Raw genomic sequence first — 15,125 nt, 5'->3', positions numbered from 1 at the left:
GCAGGGTATATCCATGGATTCCGACGTTGATTATAGTTTTTATTAATTGAATTATGAAATAAACTCCTATTACTCCAGAACTAGCGGTACCCAACATCATGAACCCGTTCCATATTTTTCGGGATGTAGATTCTGCGATTTTGTTCAAAGAATTTTCGTCCAGTAGGCCGGATAAAGAGATTTTCGTATCAGATACAGAATGTCCAGTTGCACCCCTTGCAACTGCGTTTAGAACGGCTGGTTTCTCGATCGGGAACATCACTCTGTCGCGGTAGCTTTCTAAGTCCTCTTCCGTGTAGATTCCACTGACAGAGAGAGGTGGCGGTTTGGTATACTGCCAAGATAATCTGGTCATCGGTGTAAGTTTCTTCGGTGCTTCTATGATAACCTTGGGTAGCGGTGAAAATGTAATCCATGTTCCATCGATATTGAATGTACTTGGTTGCAATTCGCTGCATTCTCGTTCACTTGATTTTCTCACTATAATACGTGATTTCGGCGTTAAAAAGAGCGACTGATTTTGAAACGTTATTGGAATTTCTTGATGACATGTCTCTGATTTCCTGACGGTTACTGTCACAGGTACACATTTGATTAGTTGCACAACTTCTCCTGCTCGTATAGCCATGTAACCTGGTCCCTTCATGACGTTGTATGCGAATTCATCTGGTGTGTGAATTGCAAGTGTAAGGGTGTTGCGTAAAACTTGTTCTTCCAGGGTACATTTTTGTTTAATAAGATCCTTATAAACTTGAGTTATTTGTTTACTAAGGTGTTTTTCCAAATATACGATTTTTGAGTTCATGTATGAAAGGATGTCAACATTCTCGGCGTCAATTTTACTTTCAGCTTTAATTGGGTTTGCAGGGTCAATTTCCACAATGAATAATTTGGGATGTTCTGTTCGTGAGATTTTATAACCGCAGATTTTGAATTCGGTGGTCTTCATTAAGGCAAAAGTCGTCTTTTCACTTGAGTAAGTGTAAACATCTGGTGTAAATCCTTCTTCTTGGGGTTCCCTAATTTTCGTCGCTGGTCCGGTATACAAGGCATTATAACGATCAAGTTTACAATCGTTCGACGGCGAGTTTGTCCAATAGGCATACGATCCATCATTCCCAAAGCAATCAGTGTTAGACAACGTACACCTGGTCCCATCCTTCAAAAAGAGCTTATTTTCATCGAATTTGACCGTCGCTGAATATTTTTCGACTGTTACTTTTGCTATCCCCTGAGCGATGACATCTTCCCATTGACCATAGCCATCGTCGTAACTAGCGCCAACACAGCTTCCGATGTCGGTTATTTTTCCCGCGAAAATTGCGTCTCGGATGTTGGTTCTATTTTGAAGAAGTCCCGATAAGACGACGTTATTTCCCAGTCTTATGATTCCGAAATTATAAAGACCCATACATGCTTCTCTGTTAACTTCGTGTATGTAAACGCGTCGTCCCTTTCTCACCACAGAATTGTGTGAATGCATACCACAATGGTAAACGGTTCTGTCTATCTCAATTTTACATTGAATGATGTCTATGTGATGAAATTCGGCTAATTGAAGTAGTTGGACGTGAATATTTTCAGAACTGGGTTCCCTCTCCGGTATGTCGCATTTTCCGATACTGGCCGTATCGATGATTGATGTGTTTCTTGATGTTCCTCCACAGTCGTATCCCACCAGTGCCCAAGTTACGGCGGGCAACCATAACATGATCATAAGAATGATTTTACTCATTGTTCCCCTTTGCTAGAACAAAGTGTTCCGTTCATTTAATAATGAGGGAATATTTGCTTATATTAATAGTCTTTTCATTATTTGAAATGAAATCGAGTTATACTTATTTACGTTTAAATGTGTGTGTTATAGAATTTATTTATATCTAGTCCTGCGCTTTCATTAGGCTATTTCTATTTAGTTATAATTAGTTATAATAATGAATTATCCTTTTAGCATTTTCAGTTTATTCATATGAACTATTTTAATCTTATTTCCAACTTGAATTTTGACATCTTGGTTCTCTAATAATTCCTGTATCTCATACGGTCCTGAATATTGATTAGAAAATTTCCCTTTTTTTGGTTCTTTTAGAAGAAAAACTAGGTCTCCTTTCGCCAAGTTTAACGAATTTAATTTTTTATCATAATAATATTTGGATTTTTCTTTTGAATGTATCAGATTTTCTTTAGCCTGATTTTGAATATTTTTAATCTTGGTGAAAAGTTCGATTAGGTATTCTTCGTAAGTTCGATCATTCAATTCCTCTATTATTTCATGCTCAGATGGTAATCTTGCTAATTTGCCGAAAACTAGTTCATAAGGTGTATGTTTTGTTCCCTCATGGACACTTGTATTATAAGAGAACATTGCAAGATCTAACCATTTATCCCAATTATTATTTTTTGTAACATATTGCTTTAAATATTCGGCTAGGACGTGATGTGATCTTTCTATAGACCCATTTGATTGGGGATGAAAAGCGGTTGTTTTACATTGTTTGATTTTAAATTTCTTTGCTATTGTTTTCATTAATGAACTTGTAAGATTAGCACCTTGATCAGTAAGAATTTGCTTAGGAGCTCCAAATTTACAAATAAAGTTATTGATTAGAGCTTCTGCCACATCAATTGAGGTTGTTGAATTTAGGGGTACTGCTACAGAATATTTCGTTAATTGATCTTGAATTGTTAAAATATATTCATTGTTTGAAGGAGTGATAGGTAAAGGACCTACAATGTCCATAGATATTTTGTCAAAGCTTGAACCTGGTGTATCGGTTAATACCATAGGTTGCTTAGTTTTTACTCTAGTTAGTTTTTTGAGTTGGCATTCCATACATCCTGTAACATATTGTTGGATTTGTGATTTCATATTTGGCCAAAAGAAATTCTGTCTGATTCTGTTGTATGTCTTTGTAACTCCCTTATGTCCTCCTATTGGCAGTGCATGATATTCTCGAATTATCTCTGTACGTTCATTAAGCGATGGGACTCTAATTAAATTTTTGCAGATTGTTATTTTACATTCATTATCATTAAAGATGGATTCCAACAAAATTTGAATTTCCTTCCAATCCATCTCATCTATTTTCCTAGTTTTTGCAATTGATAAACTATTCAAATTTAATTCTCGAACGACATCCAATAGAGATTTCAGTGATTCTATAAAAATATCACGGTCTAAAAGTGTATTTACTGATTCTTTGATTGGTAGCGCAATACACTTTTTGCTTCCTATTGGAGTTACTCGTGCCCTTCCCAACATAGCTTCGGTGATTTTTGGTAATTTATTTGTATTTTGTAAATCTCTAGATCCCTCATCTAACGGGATCCCTCGAGTAGTTACAAAAATGACACAATTATCGCTACGCATGGAAAGTCTGTCCCTAGTCTCAATAAATTTTAGGTTATTTTGTGGTTCTTCCTGATCTGATTCAAGTTCTACCATTTCTATTTCGCTGTCTGCGGATGATCCTGTATCCTTATCAGATTCACCATCAGAATATTCAATAGGGCTATTCATGATTTCCGCCCTTTCGTTTTCGATAGATTTGTGAACTTTTGCGTCTTGTATATTATTATTCGTATTGATAGTTTCTAGGATTTCATCATTTATTGTACTTTTAGATTGCTCTTGGTTTTCATTGTAAAAAAGATTAAAATCGTTTAAAATATCTTCTGCATTGATATGTGTTTTAGTTCTTAGTTTGCGCGTTTTAAAATTGTCTGTGTATCTGTCTGGTGCTCTTATGGTCTGTCTGTCTCGAAGTTTACGACCTGCATTTTCTGTATTCTGAATACTTGGGTCTTCTGATTTTCTATCCTTTTCTACGCCTGGGCCAGCTGTTACACTATCTTCTCGCGATGGACTGCCCTCGTGGTATGATTTATTACCTGAAGGTCCTTGACCCTGTAGCCTATATATTTTGGATGTTTCAGTTTTCTTATTGGCATATATAAGTACTTCAAATGGTTCTGCGAAAAGGATATCGATTTTTTCTTTTATCTTTTCCCATGGCAATTTATCTAAACCACTGCCTATCTTAGGCATAGCGATTTTATAACAGTTCAAATTTTCACATAAACTTCTTAGTGATATCAGACTTCGTTCTAATGATTTTAATGTTGGTTTTTCGTTACTTTCCTTTTTCGTTATTAAATAAAATATGTATCTATTACCATCTTTTAGAAAAGCTACGTCACCAACAGATTTTTTCTGAGACTTCAAACGACCAATATTTCCGAAACGTGTTTTGAATTCGCGAGCTATACCTGCGTTCATACAAAGATCTTCTGCTACGCAATGAACTAACGAGTAACTTTCATCTACTGTAAATAAATCCCCTGAAATTAGTTTAGTGTTCTCCCTCGGCTTTTGCATCTTATCCACGAGCTGTTGTTTGATTGCTAATACTTGTGTCTCGCTTAGCACTGGATTTCTAGATAATGCGTCGGCATTCGCGTTTATTTTTCCAGGTTTGTATTCCCAGCTATATTCATATTCCGCGAGTTTTAATCTCCACCGTACGAGTCTCGACATTGGATCTTTGACTGAGTGCAACCAAATTAAAGGTCTATGATCTGTGACCAATTTGAATTTCTTTCCATATAAATATGGTCTGAAATAATTTACCGCGTAGACTATTGCCAATAATTCTTTTTCAATCGTTGAGTGATTTCTTTCTGCTTGGTTTAATAATCTAGATGTATAAGCTATCGGCAAATCTTTTCCGACTGTTCCTTGACTTAATACACCTCCTATTGCGAATCCTGATGCATCTGTTGTTACTATAAAGGGTTTGGTAAAATCAGGATATTGAAGTATTGGATTTTCGCACAGTTTATCTCGTAATTGATTGAAGGCGTTTTGTTGTGTGTCCTTCCAGAGAAATTTAACATCTTTTTTCAAAAGTTCCGTCAAAGGTTTTGCTATTTTAGAGAAATTCGGTACAAAGCGTCGATAGTAACCAATTAGACCTAAGAATTGTTTTATATTCTTTGCGTTCTTGGGTTTTGGGAATTCTTTTACTGCTATGATTTTCTTTGGGTCGGGTTTAACACCGTCCTCACTGATTATGTGCCCTAAATAAACTACTTCTTTCTTTAAAAATTCACATTTATCTGGTTGAAGTTTTAAATTCGCATTTCTTAATTTGATCATTAATGAATTGAATTTATTCTCGTGTTCCTTGAGAGAGCTTGAGTATATTACTATGTCATCGAGGTAAACAAATAGTTCTATACCCTGTAAACCCCGTAAAACATGGTCCATCAACCTTTGAAACGTTGCTGGAGCGTTCTTCAGACCAAACGGCATTCTTTGAAACTCGAAATGACCATACGGCGTTGAAAATGCTGTTTTAGTTGCATCGATTTCTTTCATTTTGATTTGGTGAAAACCCGAGGCCAAATCGAATATTGAAAAGTATTTTGCACTGCCCAATTGATCTAAAATTTCTGTTATATTCGGTAGCGGGTAGGCGTCTCCTACTGTCTTCTCATTTAAATTTCGGTAATCTATAACCATTCTCCAGCGTTTATTACCCTTGGAATCGTCCTTCTTCGGTACAATCCATAATGGGGAATTATATGGAGATAATGACGGTTTAATAATGTCATTATTTAATAAATCTTTTACCTGCCTATTTATTTCATCTTTATGAATTGGCGGGAATCTATATTGTTTAATATTTATTGGTTGTTCGTCAATTGTATTTATTTCGTGTTCTATAACATTTGTGGCTCCTAATAGCTCACCGGGAATATGAAACCTGTCTTGGTTTTCATATATTAAACGATGTATACTTTCTTTTTCTTCATCGTTCAAGTGTTCGAGTCTTAATAACTCTAATATTTCGTTATAACGTGTTTTTACGTCGATTTTATTAATTTTTCGAATTCTTTGAAAGTTTTGAATGCAATGATCATTTTGGATGCTCTTATTATTTTGAATGCGATGATCATTTTGGATGCTCTTATTATTTCGGTTATTTCTTTTTGAAATTAATTCTGGATTTGAAAACAAACCTTGTTGACCTATTCTATCGTCATTTCCCTGCCCTAAGGAAAGGTTTGACTCAGAAATTCCATTTCTCACTAGAGGATTTGCTAAATCACTCACGCAATTTTCCTGCAAGTCAAGCCCTAAGGTTGAATCGTGCAGCGGTATCGCGCCCTCGCTAGGTAGCAAACTTATGGTCGGTACAAGCAATTCTATCTCCTCATCCGTAGAATTAATTATTCGAATATGCGCTTTTCCGTTATCGTTTCTAACTAACGCTTCTCCTAAGAATACTCCCTCTTTTACAGTAAATCTTGGTACGTAACCTTCGTTTACGTCCTTATTTTTTATTTTTATATAGAATGGAGCATTTGAACGCGCGGGAATTGTAACTACCTCTCGCGTAATGAAATAAAATACTAAGTCGTTTATTTCGACTAATTCCTGAGCATAATTAATTGTTGCTTTTTGGGATTGAAAGAAATTTGTTCCCAGTATGCCGGCTTGAGGAATTGGGAAATTATTACTGACGACATGAAAGTAAACGGGCATTCCAGATATTTCAATTTTGACACATCCTAAGGTGTGAACGTAATTATCTGTTATTCCTCTCAATTGCAACACATTATTCGTATCAATATTATTCAATGATGAAAGATTTCCTACTTTTAAAAGATTCGGCTCCGATCCCGTATCTATCATTACGTTTATTTCGTCTATCAAGTCCTTAGATTTTATTTTTATTGTAGGTACTTGATCAGTGATTTTTAATTTTATTGTTGCGACGCGGACTCTTGTACCTCCTGAGTAATCATGGCTGTTTGGGTTTGGTTGACCCCCCGGGGTCCGCTTTGTGTTACCGAGGGTCCCTGGCCGTTTCCCGAGTTTTGATTACTGGTATTTCCCTCAACATTTCGGCGATACTGCAGTTTACGACATACTTCTATTGTATGACCTGTTCTTTTACAGTACCTGCAAGATGGTAAGCTCCCATTAGTGGAGTTGCTTTCCCGTTCATTGTTCTGGCTATTTTGAGGTAGGTTTTGTATCGGAATTTCACGCCTATTTTCAAATCTATTATTGTCATTGTCAAATCTCTGGGTATTTCGAGGCTGATTTTGTATCGGGACTTCGCGCCTGTTGTCAAATCTGTTGTTGCCATTGTTTCCGTTATTCTCCCTTTCGTTTAGGGGTTGGTTTTCCCGTTTAAAACGACAATTTATTGTGTTATGATTATTTCGCCCACATATACGGCATTTCAGTGATGCTAGAAAGTTAGTTTGTAGCGCGCTTTCTCTTATTTTTTCCATATCGAATCGTTTACCCAAATCTATAGCTCCGTCAAATGCTTCGGGAAGGGAAGTGTATCCCTTCAAATATAGCCCTGTGCTAAATTCTGTTGGCAGACCCTCTATGAAGCCTTTTAATGTTTCAGATTCTATGGATTTCTCTGTTTCCTCATCTATGCTACCGTTTGCACGTCGTTCACATTCGAGAATTGAAGTTTTGAGATCTTTAATTCGGCCAATGTATTCAATGATATGTTCACTCGGTCCCTTAAATATTCTAGCTAGTTCTCCGCGGTAGAAATTTACTGATCGAGAAGGTGTGAAAACTGACGATAATTTGTCTAGGAATGATTCGAGCGTGTCAAAGGTTTGATCCTCTACTACAATGTACGCTTTATCTTTTAGCTTTGCTTTAATGTTCCTAACCAACTGTTTTTCTAACCTGGGTGCAATCACACCTTTTGCTCGTCTACATGCTCGGACAAACAGTGGGAAAGCTACATTTTCTCCGTCAAAAGATGGTACTCCTGCCAAAATTGCACTCATCGGAATTGATTGTTCTGCCGTAATAGGTTCTATATAATTTTGCGGATGTTCCATTGCACCCGTATTGACTGTTTTTAATATTTCCTTTAAATTTGCTAATTCTTCCTTTATACTGACATCTGAATTTGGAACGCTTTCCTTGGGTTTTATTGATTTTACTTCTAATTTCGCAATTTCGCGTTCTTCCTCCTTTTGTAAATCTTCTAATAATTTTTGCATTTCTGTTTTCTTCCTTTGGTATTCCTTTTTCCGCTCAGCTAATAGCAACATTTGAGGATTCATAGTTTTCCGTTTTAATTTTCTGTCTTTAAGTTCTTCGATTTGTTTCTGAATTTCAGCCTGTTCTCTTAAAAATTCTTTTTCGCATTTTTCTAATAATATCTGAGGATCTTCAACTGTTTCCAAATCTTGAATAGGATTGCTACAATGCGAACTATCGTTTACGTCTATTTGCATATTTGTTGTTTCTTCTCTTGATTCGGGAGTTTGAGATAATGTTTTATTAGTATTTATGACCGTCTGTTCGGTTTTTTCGGACACTGTCTCTATCCTAATTTCTGATTCAGTTTGTTTATCTAATGATTTTTGATTTGACCGCGCTTCCTCTAATTGTCTCTGTGCTTGAACGCGTTCTTCGCGTTCCTTATCTAAATGTTTTTGTATTTCTAATTGTTTGACTAAAAATTCCCGTTCTAATTTTTCTTGCAGCTCATTCTCTCGTTTCTTAATTTGTTCTTCTTGTTTTTTAGCTAAATCTGCTGACCGTAATTCTACCACTTCTTCAGCTTTTCGTAACCTATTTTGCAAGGCGTTAATTTGATCATTGTATGCGGCTTCTGTTGCCTTAAACTGTTGTGATGTACTAGCAATTTTTTCACGCTCTAAATCTAATAGCCGTTTTTCTTTATTCACTTGTTCCGTGTAAGCTAATAATTCTGTTTCCGTAAGTGGAGTAGGCTTTCCGGTTTCATTGTCCTTACTTCGCGTTATCGGCATGATTTTAAAATAAATAGGCTTTGCTGTCACCAATGAGTTTCAATACTCATGAAAAGAAAAATTGAAATCGTAATAATAAAAAAAAATTCCGATTTTTAGCTAAATTCGATCCGCACCGCTGTTACCACTGTTATGAGCTGGGTTGGCTGAAGACCAAACCACTCGATGCGTATAACGCTTAGTTGAGACTAAATTTTCCGGATATATTATTTGAATTTGTTGACACCGTTCCCCCCTTAATTAAACTGGCTTTGATGTAAAAATGGTCACTTACCTTTGTTGTTAGCAGTTGATTTTCGGGCTCTGTGGGGCGGCTCTGCGTGCTCGGCGAGGAGGTATACGGTATTAAATGACTGGTTTACACTCGATATGGGTTTAATTACAATTATACGTTTATTCGAAAAAATGAGATTAGTTATGTACTATGGTAGAAAGGAAGTTTGTGTTTGAGTAAAATAACGCGGAGTTTGCTCAGCGCTTGACGTGATTGGATTTTGTGATAAAAAACTGAGAGAAAGACTTCTTCTTAAAAGCTGACTGACTACTGATCGACTACTGTTTTTTGACTACCCATTGACTACTCATTGACTACTCTCTTTTAAAAGATTCGGGTGGTCTTGTCTGAACTACTTCCTGATTGGTTACCAGTATCCTTAAGGGATGCTGGACCAATCAGGAGGGCCTGATAAAATTTTGAGTTTTTCTATTCGTCAAGACTACCCCCGCCCATCGGGTACGGTGTAGCATGAGACTTTATCATTAACTATCCCGCCTTTACCACACGTGCGGGTAGGAATTTCCGTTTTATGTTTGTATATAATAAAGATATCCTTATTTTAATGTTCGGGCCAATATTGCCCAGACAGACACTTGAGATAGACCCATACGGATCTATCCGTTGCACGTGTTCATTTCCAGAAGTTATAAAAAGGTGATAAAGAGAGCCGTATGCATGCAATGCATACGGAGACGCAAAAATAAAAGTAAAAGATAAAAATATAAAATATAAATGTATTAAATTAAGAGGTAATAAAAAAGATAAAACTAGTGGGTAGGGGCAGAGGAGATCGAGGATGTAACAATAGCTGTTCGTTAGAGACGTACACTGCAATATATTCTCTGCTTCGACCTACGAGAAAATCATATTTGTACTGTATCGAATTTAGGAAGTCATGAAGAATTCCTGGATCATTGTGACCATTTGCTGGGCGATTTACTGGAAGTCAGTTTGATCGGTATTCCGAAATAACGATGTTAGAATCGATTCCAGAATTATTTTTATTTTTCTAGGGCCGTTCATTGCGAACTCGCAGCTTTAACGTTTCCCAAAAATTTTAAAATCGGAGTTTCCAGTTCGTCTTATCAAATTGAAGGAGCTTGGAACGTCGACGGTACGGTTTTTACGCTTTAATCATTCAGCAATTAAAATCGAATATATTTCTTATTCCGATTCGAATTACGTGCTCGCTTGTTTCTTAACGACGATTTTTTTCCACTTCTCCTCAGGCAAGAGTCCGAGCACTTGGGATTTTTTCACGCACAATCAATCGTCGCGTATCGCTGACCGAAGTAACGGAGACCTTGCCTGCGATTCGTACAACAAATACAAAGAAGATGTACGATTGATCAAGGAACTCGGGGTAAGCTACCGAATACAACCTTCCGTTCATTCGCTATTCGCGACTAACTTCACGCCGTCGTAATATACGTTTTCAGTTCGATAGCTATCGGTTCTCCGTCAGTTGGCCACGGATAATTCCGAATCCCTTGACCAATGTGACGAACGAAGCTGGCATACGGTACTATAAAAACTTGATCAACGAATTACTGGCCAACGGTATAGAACCCGTAGTAACGATGTATCACTGGGATCATCCACAAATTATTGAAGATATGGGAGGATGGACGAACGAGCTGATGGTCGATTGGTTTGTGGATTACGCGAGAGTTATTCTTCGAGAGCTTGGACCAAGCGTTAAACTATTTTCAACAATTAACCAGCCAGCTGTTTTGTGTGAAATGGGCTACAGCAATGTGCCAATAGCACCAGGTCTCTGCCAAGTCCCTCAGTTTCAAAATCAAGATATGAAAAATTATTTCCAGTACTTTGTCAAGAGCGGTGATCTTTTCAGGCAAGAATCTGAGTGCCAGAGCAAAATACCTGTGCGGCCATAACATTCTAAAAGCTCATGCCAGAGTCTATCACATGTACGACGAAGAGTTCCGTCCAACTCAGCAGGGCCAAATCGGCTTGGTTGTTATGACAAAGGCTTTTCTACCCGTTAACACCAGCGACAAACTCGCTGCAGAGAGGGAATTTCAATTGTCAAGTGACTGGATAATGCATCCAATTTTTCTTGGTGACTATTCCGAGGTGGTAAAAACGCAAATTGCTGAGATCAGCAAAGCCGAGGGCCGTGCAGCATCAAGCTTGCTAGAATTTTCTCCCGAGTGGATATCTTACATCAAGTTTGTATCTCTCTGCTCTATTGTTAGATTCCAATGAAAGATTCACAGAACCCAAATTTTTCATCATCCACATTCCAGGCTTCTGTTATTCCTGTCGGAATAATTGTTCGCTAGAATAGAAACACCCTCATCAATCCTTGTCTCGCATGCTTATAACATCCGATACGATTATCAATTTCTACTCGATCCAATTATCGTACAGAAATATCTAATATCAGCGTTGCTTTATAGCGGGACATCCGATTACTACGGCATGAATCATTACACGAGCGTATTTGTGTCCTCTGCCGAGATGGATCGCGAAAATAGTCGCTATCCAAGGAATACTACGGAATCAATTGCATGGTTTCGGGTGAATATCGTGAAAAGTTGACTCGTTGAAAATCTCTGAAATATCAATCTTTATTCCACATTCTCAAATTACCCCGGATTTTCAGGTGGTACCCGAAGGGTTTGGCCACGTACTCCGGCAAGTGAAAAACCTCTATGGCAACCCGAAGGTGTTCGTCCATGAAAATGGATACCCTGACGAAAGTGGATTGAATGATCACAAGAGAATCGATTACCATCGCGCTTACCTGAAAGAAATGCTCACTGCCATCAAACGTGACGGTTGTCGAGTTGAACGATACATTGCCTGGAGTCTGCTGGATAGCTTTGAATGGTACAACGGTTACACGTAAGCGATATCGCCAATAGATCACATACGTTTCGAATGGCCTTGTTTAACTCGATATCTCGATGACGATACGTTAATATCCGATTATTTACAGACGGAATTTCGGCATGTTCGCCGTAGACTCAAACAGTCCTCACAGGAATCGAACTGCTAAACTCTCCTCGCATTGGTGGAAACAAGTGCTTCGAACGCGCAGGCTTGATGACGTCCCAGCAGTTAATTCTACCAACCAAAGACAGGCTTAGTAACGACTCGATTCCGAAAACATTCACCGAATACTCGGCAGGTTGATCAACGACGGAATAAAACCAGGCATTCACCCTGCAAAATTCCCAACGCTGCATGTATTTCAGTCAATATTAAACTAATTGAACATTTCCTTAAATACTTGCTAACCGATACTGCTGGCTGTACGCAATGGAGTATAAATAATGAAGCATAATTAAATGGAATTTTACGCTAAGGGCAAACCTCATCTATCGCTGCAACCGAATTAGAAATCTGCTGCACCTTACTCACGTGAAAATTAATTAAACTTGACTTTGGTTGACCCAATTGAATTTATAATTATTTTGTGCATCCAAGGCTAAAATAAAATTCAATTGAGACGAGTGTACCTGTATACCAGCGAAATGGCGTTATAATTCAGTCAAGACATTGGAACGAGTAGAAATGAAACGAGAGAATAAGGAGCTGTAAGAACCAACTTTCAAGTTGCTCTGAAAAATTAATATCTTCCGAAGCTATGCGGACTCCTTCGTTTAACTACACGGCTCTAATCACACAGTCAACGTAATTGCGTTCGACCCAACTTCAACGGGCTTAACGTGCACACAATTTTGGATACACGCGTAAAGCACGTACGGCCAACACATTAGGGTAAAAAAAAAAGAACCGTATTTCTATCAATCCTTTCACCTCCTTCACCCTGCAGGCACCGAACGCATGGGAGCTGAAATTCTTCCAGATAGTTATTCATTTTCCATCTTGTAAGGGACATTGGTGACGTACAAGACGTACACGTGCACGAAGGTATTTTTCCCCACCTATACATGACGTACGCATTCAAATCGGTAGATATATTTGCATCCGTTTCTGTCTCCTACATCGCCCTGCGTATAATATAATAATGAATTTCTACTCGTTATATGACGCGTTATATATGCAGGGGTCTCTAATTGCTGCATATACGCACGGCGTTTAACAGTGCGCAAGTAATATACGATCTGTTGAGGAGGGCGGGACGGGGGAATTAAAAAGCAATATCTTGAAATTGTAAGAGTTTGATTAAATTCCGTATATACGTGCACTCAGCAGGTGATGCGGGTATGCGCATTGGGCATATTTATGACACTACCTTCACAGGGACCAATAGGACACCAAGTTGCACCAAGTGTCAACGATTAGTGATCCAAGAATAATAATACCTACCATTGGTGGTGGAAAATTGATGTTTTCAAAGAAATAAAACAAATATGCTGCGTTGCTGGTTACTTGTACATCAGCGATCGTGTTTGCACCGATACATATATATATATATATAATACCGTTGCATGTTTCTTACCTCCGATGCATGAGAACGAATTAAGCTAAGCAAACGTAATACCGTAGCGCAATTCGATAATAACCCGGGGATTCAGACACAGGTATCTTATACGCGTTGGTATAAGGTTATATATACCTAATTGCAAACGTTGCGCGGTTTTCAATAATTCCATGAACGATTCCTGCGCCTCGAGGCACGACTCCGAGTTCTTCCGTAGGTACCATTCTCTCTCCGGTCTCCATCTCGCTCTCCCTTTCCGTCTGTCTCTTTCATCCAGCCACGAGGCACCTGTTGCTTCTCCACGAGTCGAGTCACAGCCGCCAGGCGTCACCACCTCGCTGCAGAGTTTCTTGAAAGGAAATCGAAATAATCTCTGGGGAGGGATCATTTCGACGATTTTGTCGAATCATTCGATTTTACCAACTCTCGGGGTTTTTGACTATTTTTCTGGCCACACTGAGACAAGTTTTTTGTTCCGGTTACCGCCCGGTCCTTGACTATTTTCATTTTTACCAGAATCGAAAAATATAGTTCTAGGTGGAAAATGAAAATTAGTTTTCTAGTATCCGTTACTATTCGTTCTCATTACGATCACTGTTGCTATATTTTCTTGCCACTGTTGCGAAAATTTAACGCTCGTGCAACGATAAATTGACGTTACAGCCAATTTTTTTTTTAACAATACCTGTTTTACTCAATTTTTCTAGTCACTGTAACGAATGAAATTTTTCTCAGCGCACGTTTGTGCCACGCGTCGAAAGACCGGAAGGACTTGTATCTGTTGAAAAATCTTGGATCGCGAGTTCTTTTTCTTTCCACTCGGTTAATTTCCGACGATACGTAGGAGAGACGAGCGTTGACGTAAGGAAGGGTAGCAATAAGACGAGGGAGGCGGCTAAACTTGGGGCCGAAAATTCAAGCGGGGCGAAGACAACGAGCGTTCGACTAACGAGCACCCCGCTGTCACGGTTGAATAATAAATAGGAAAAATTTATAACCAAATAAAAAAATTTGTTGTGGGCCTGATTTAATTAGCGTTGATGCGAGATACCGTTTTTCGGTGCATTATACCCGCTGATGCAGCGACTGCTGACGAGCGCCAAGAGATACCCCGAAACACCGGAGGTGAAGTTGCATTTTATTATATACGAAGAGCCGCGGGCCGCCTGATGCAGGAGTAAAGGTAGATTATACGCGGGTATAGTGACTTACGACAAGCAACTGTTATTTATTAGTTTATTAGCCGAAATAATTATCCGATTTGGGTAAGCGTTCCTAGACGACGCTCGGCGAACGAAATTTATTGGAAAATAATGGGCTACAGGTGAAGTCACTAATTAGACACCCCGTCGATAGATACCGCGGTTGGACGTGCATCGTCGTCTTACACCTGATTGCGATCCACGCGTGATCCTCCGATAGTTTGTCACGAGATTCCTTCGTCCACGCGCATTTCTTATCCTCTACCTGTAATCCTGAATATCTGGTTTGGGAAATAGGATACGAATCCGCCCACTTTGATCGCCGAATGGAATCGCGTTCAGGAGTCATTTGCTTATAGCGGGAATGAACGCGAAAATAACATTCACTGCGTTACGGTAA

General features: G+C 38.5%; 1 protein-coding gene across 1 annotated transcript; it reads left to right on the top strand.

Annotated features, from left to right (window-relative positions):
- Positions 1-9,914: 9,914 nt before the first annotated feature.
- LOC124298092 (myrosinase 1-like) lies at positions 9,915-12,589 on the top strand. Its single transcript, XM_046749693.1, has 8 exons — positions 9,915-10,051; positions 10,120-10,220; positions 10,336-10,469; positions 10,546-10,879; positions 10,962-11,298; positions 11,530-11,650; positions 11,736-11,977; positions 12,072-12,589. Exons 1-8 carry the CDS (start codon positions 10,002-10,004, stop codon positions 12,220-12,222), a joined length of 1,470 nt encoding a protein of 489 aa, XP_046605649.1. The 5' UTR covers positions 9,915-10,001; the 3' UTR covers positions 12,223-12,589.
- Positions 12,590-15,125: the final 2,536 nt, after the last annotated feature.

Source organism: Neodiprion virginianus, chromosome 2, assembly GCF_021901495.1.
Source record: "Neodiprion virginianus isolate iyNeoVirg1 chromosome 2, iyNeoVirg1.1, whole genome shotgun sequence".
Taxonomy (NCBI): Eukaryota; Metazoa; Arthropoda; class Insecta; order Hymenoptera; family Diprionidae; genus Neodiprion; species Neodiprion virginianus.
The sequence above is the reverse complement of the archived record's forward strand: the minus strand, read 5'-3'. Positions and strand labels throughout refer to the sequence as shown.

Coding starts and splice junctions, on each gene's coding strand:
- LOC124298092 (XM_046749693.1), top strand. CDS start 10,002: ATGAAGAATTCCTGGATCATTGTGACCATTTGCTGGGCGATTTACTGG. Junction 10,052..10,119: donor TGCTGGGCGATTTACTGGAA/GTCAGTTTGATC, acceptor TTATTTTTCTAG/GGCCGTTCATTGCGAACTCG. Junction 11,651..11,735: donor AATCAATTGCATGGTTTCGG/GTGAATATCGTG, acceptor CCGGATTTTCAG/GTGGTACCCGAAGGGTTTGG.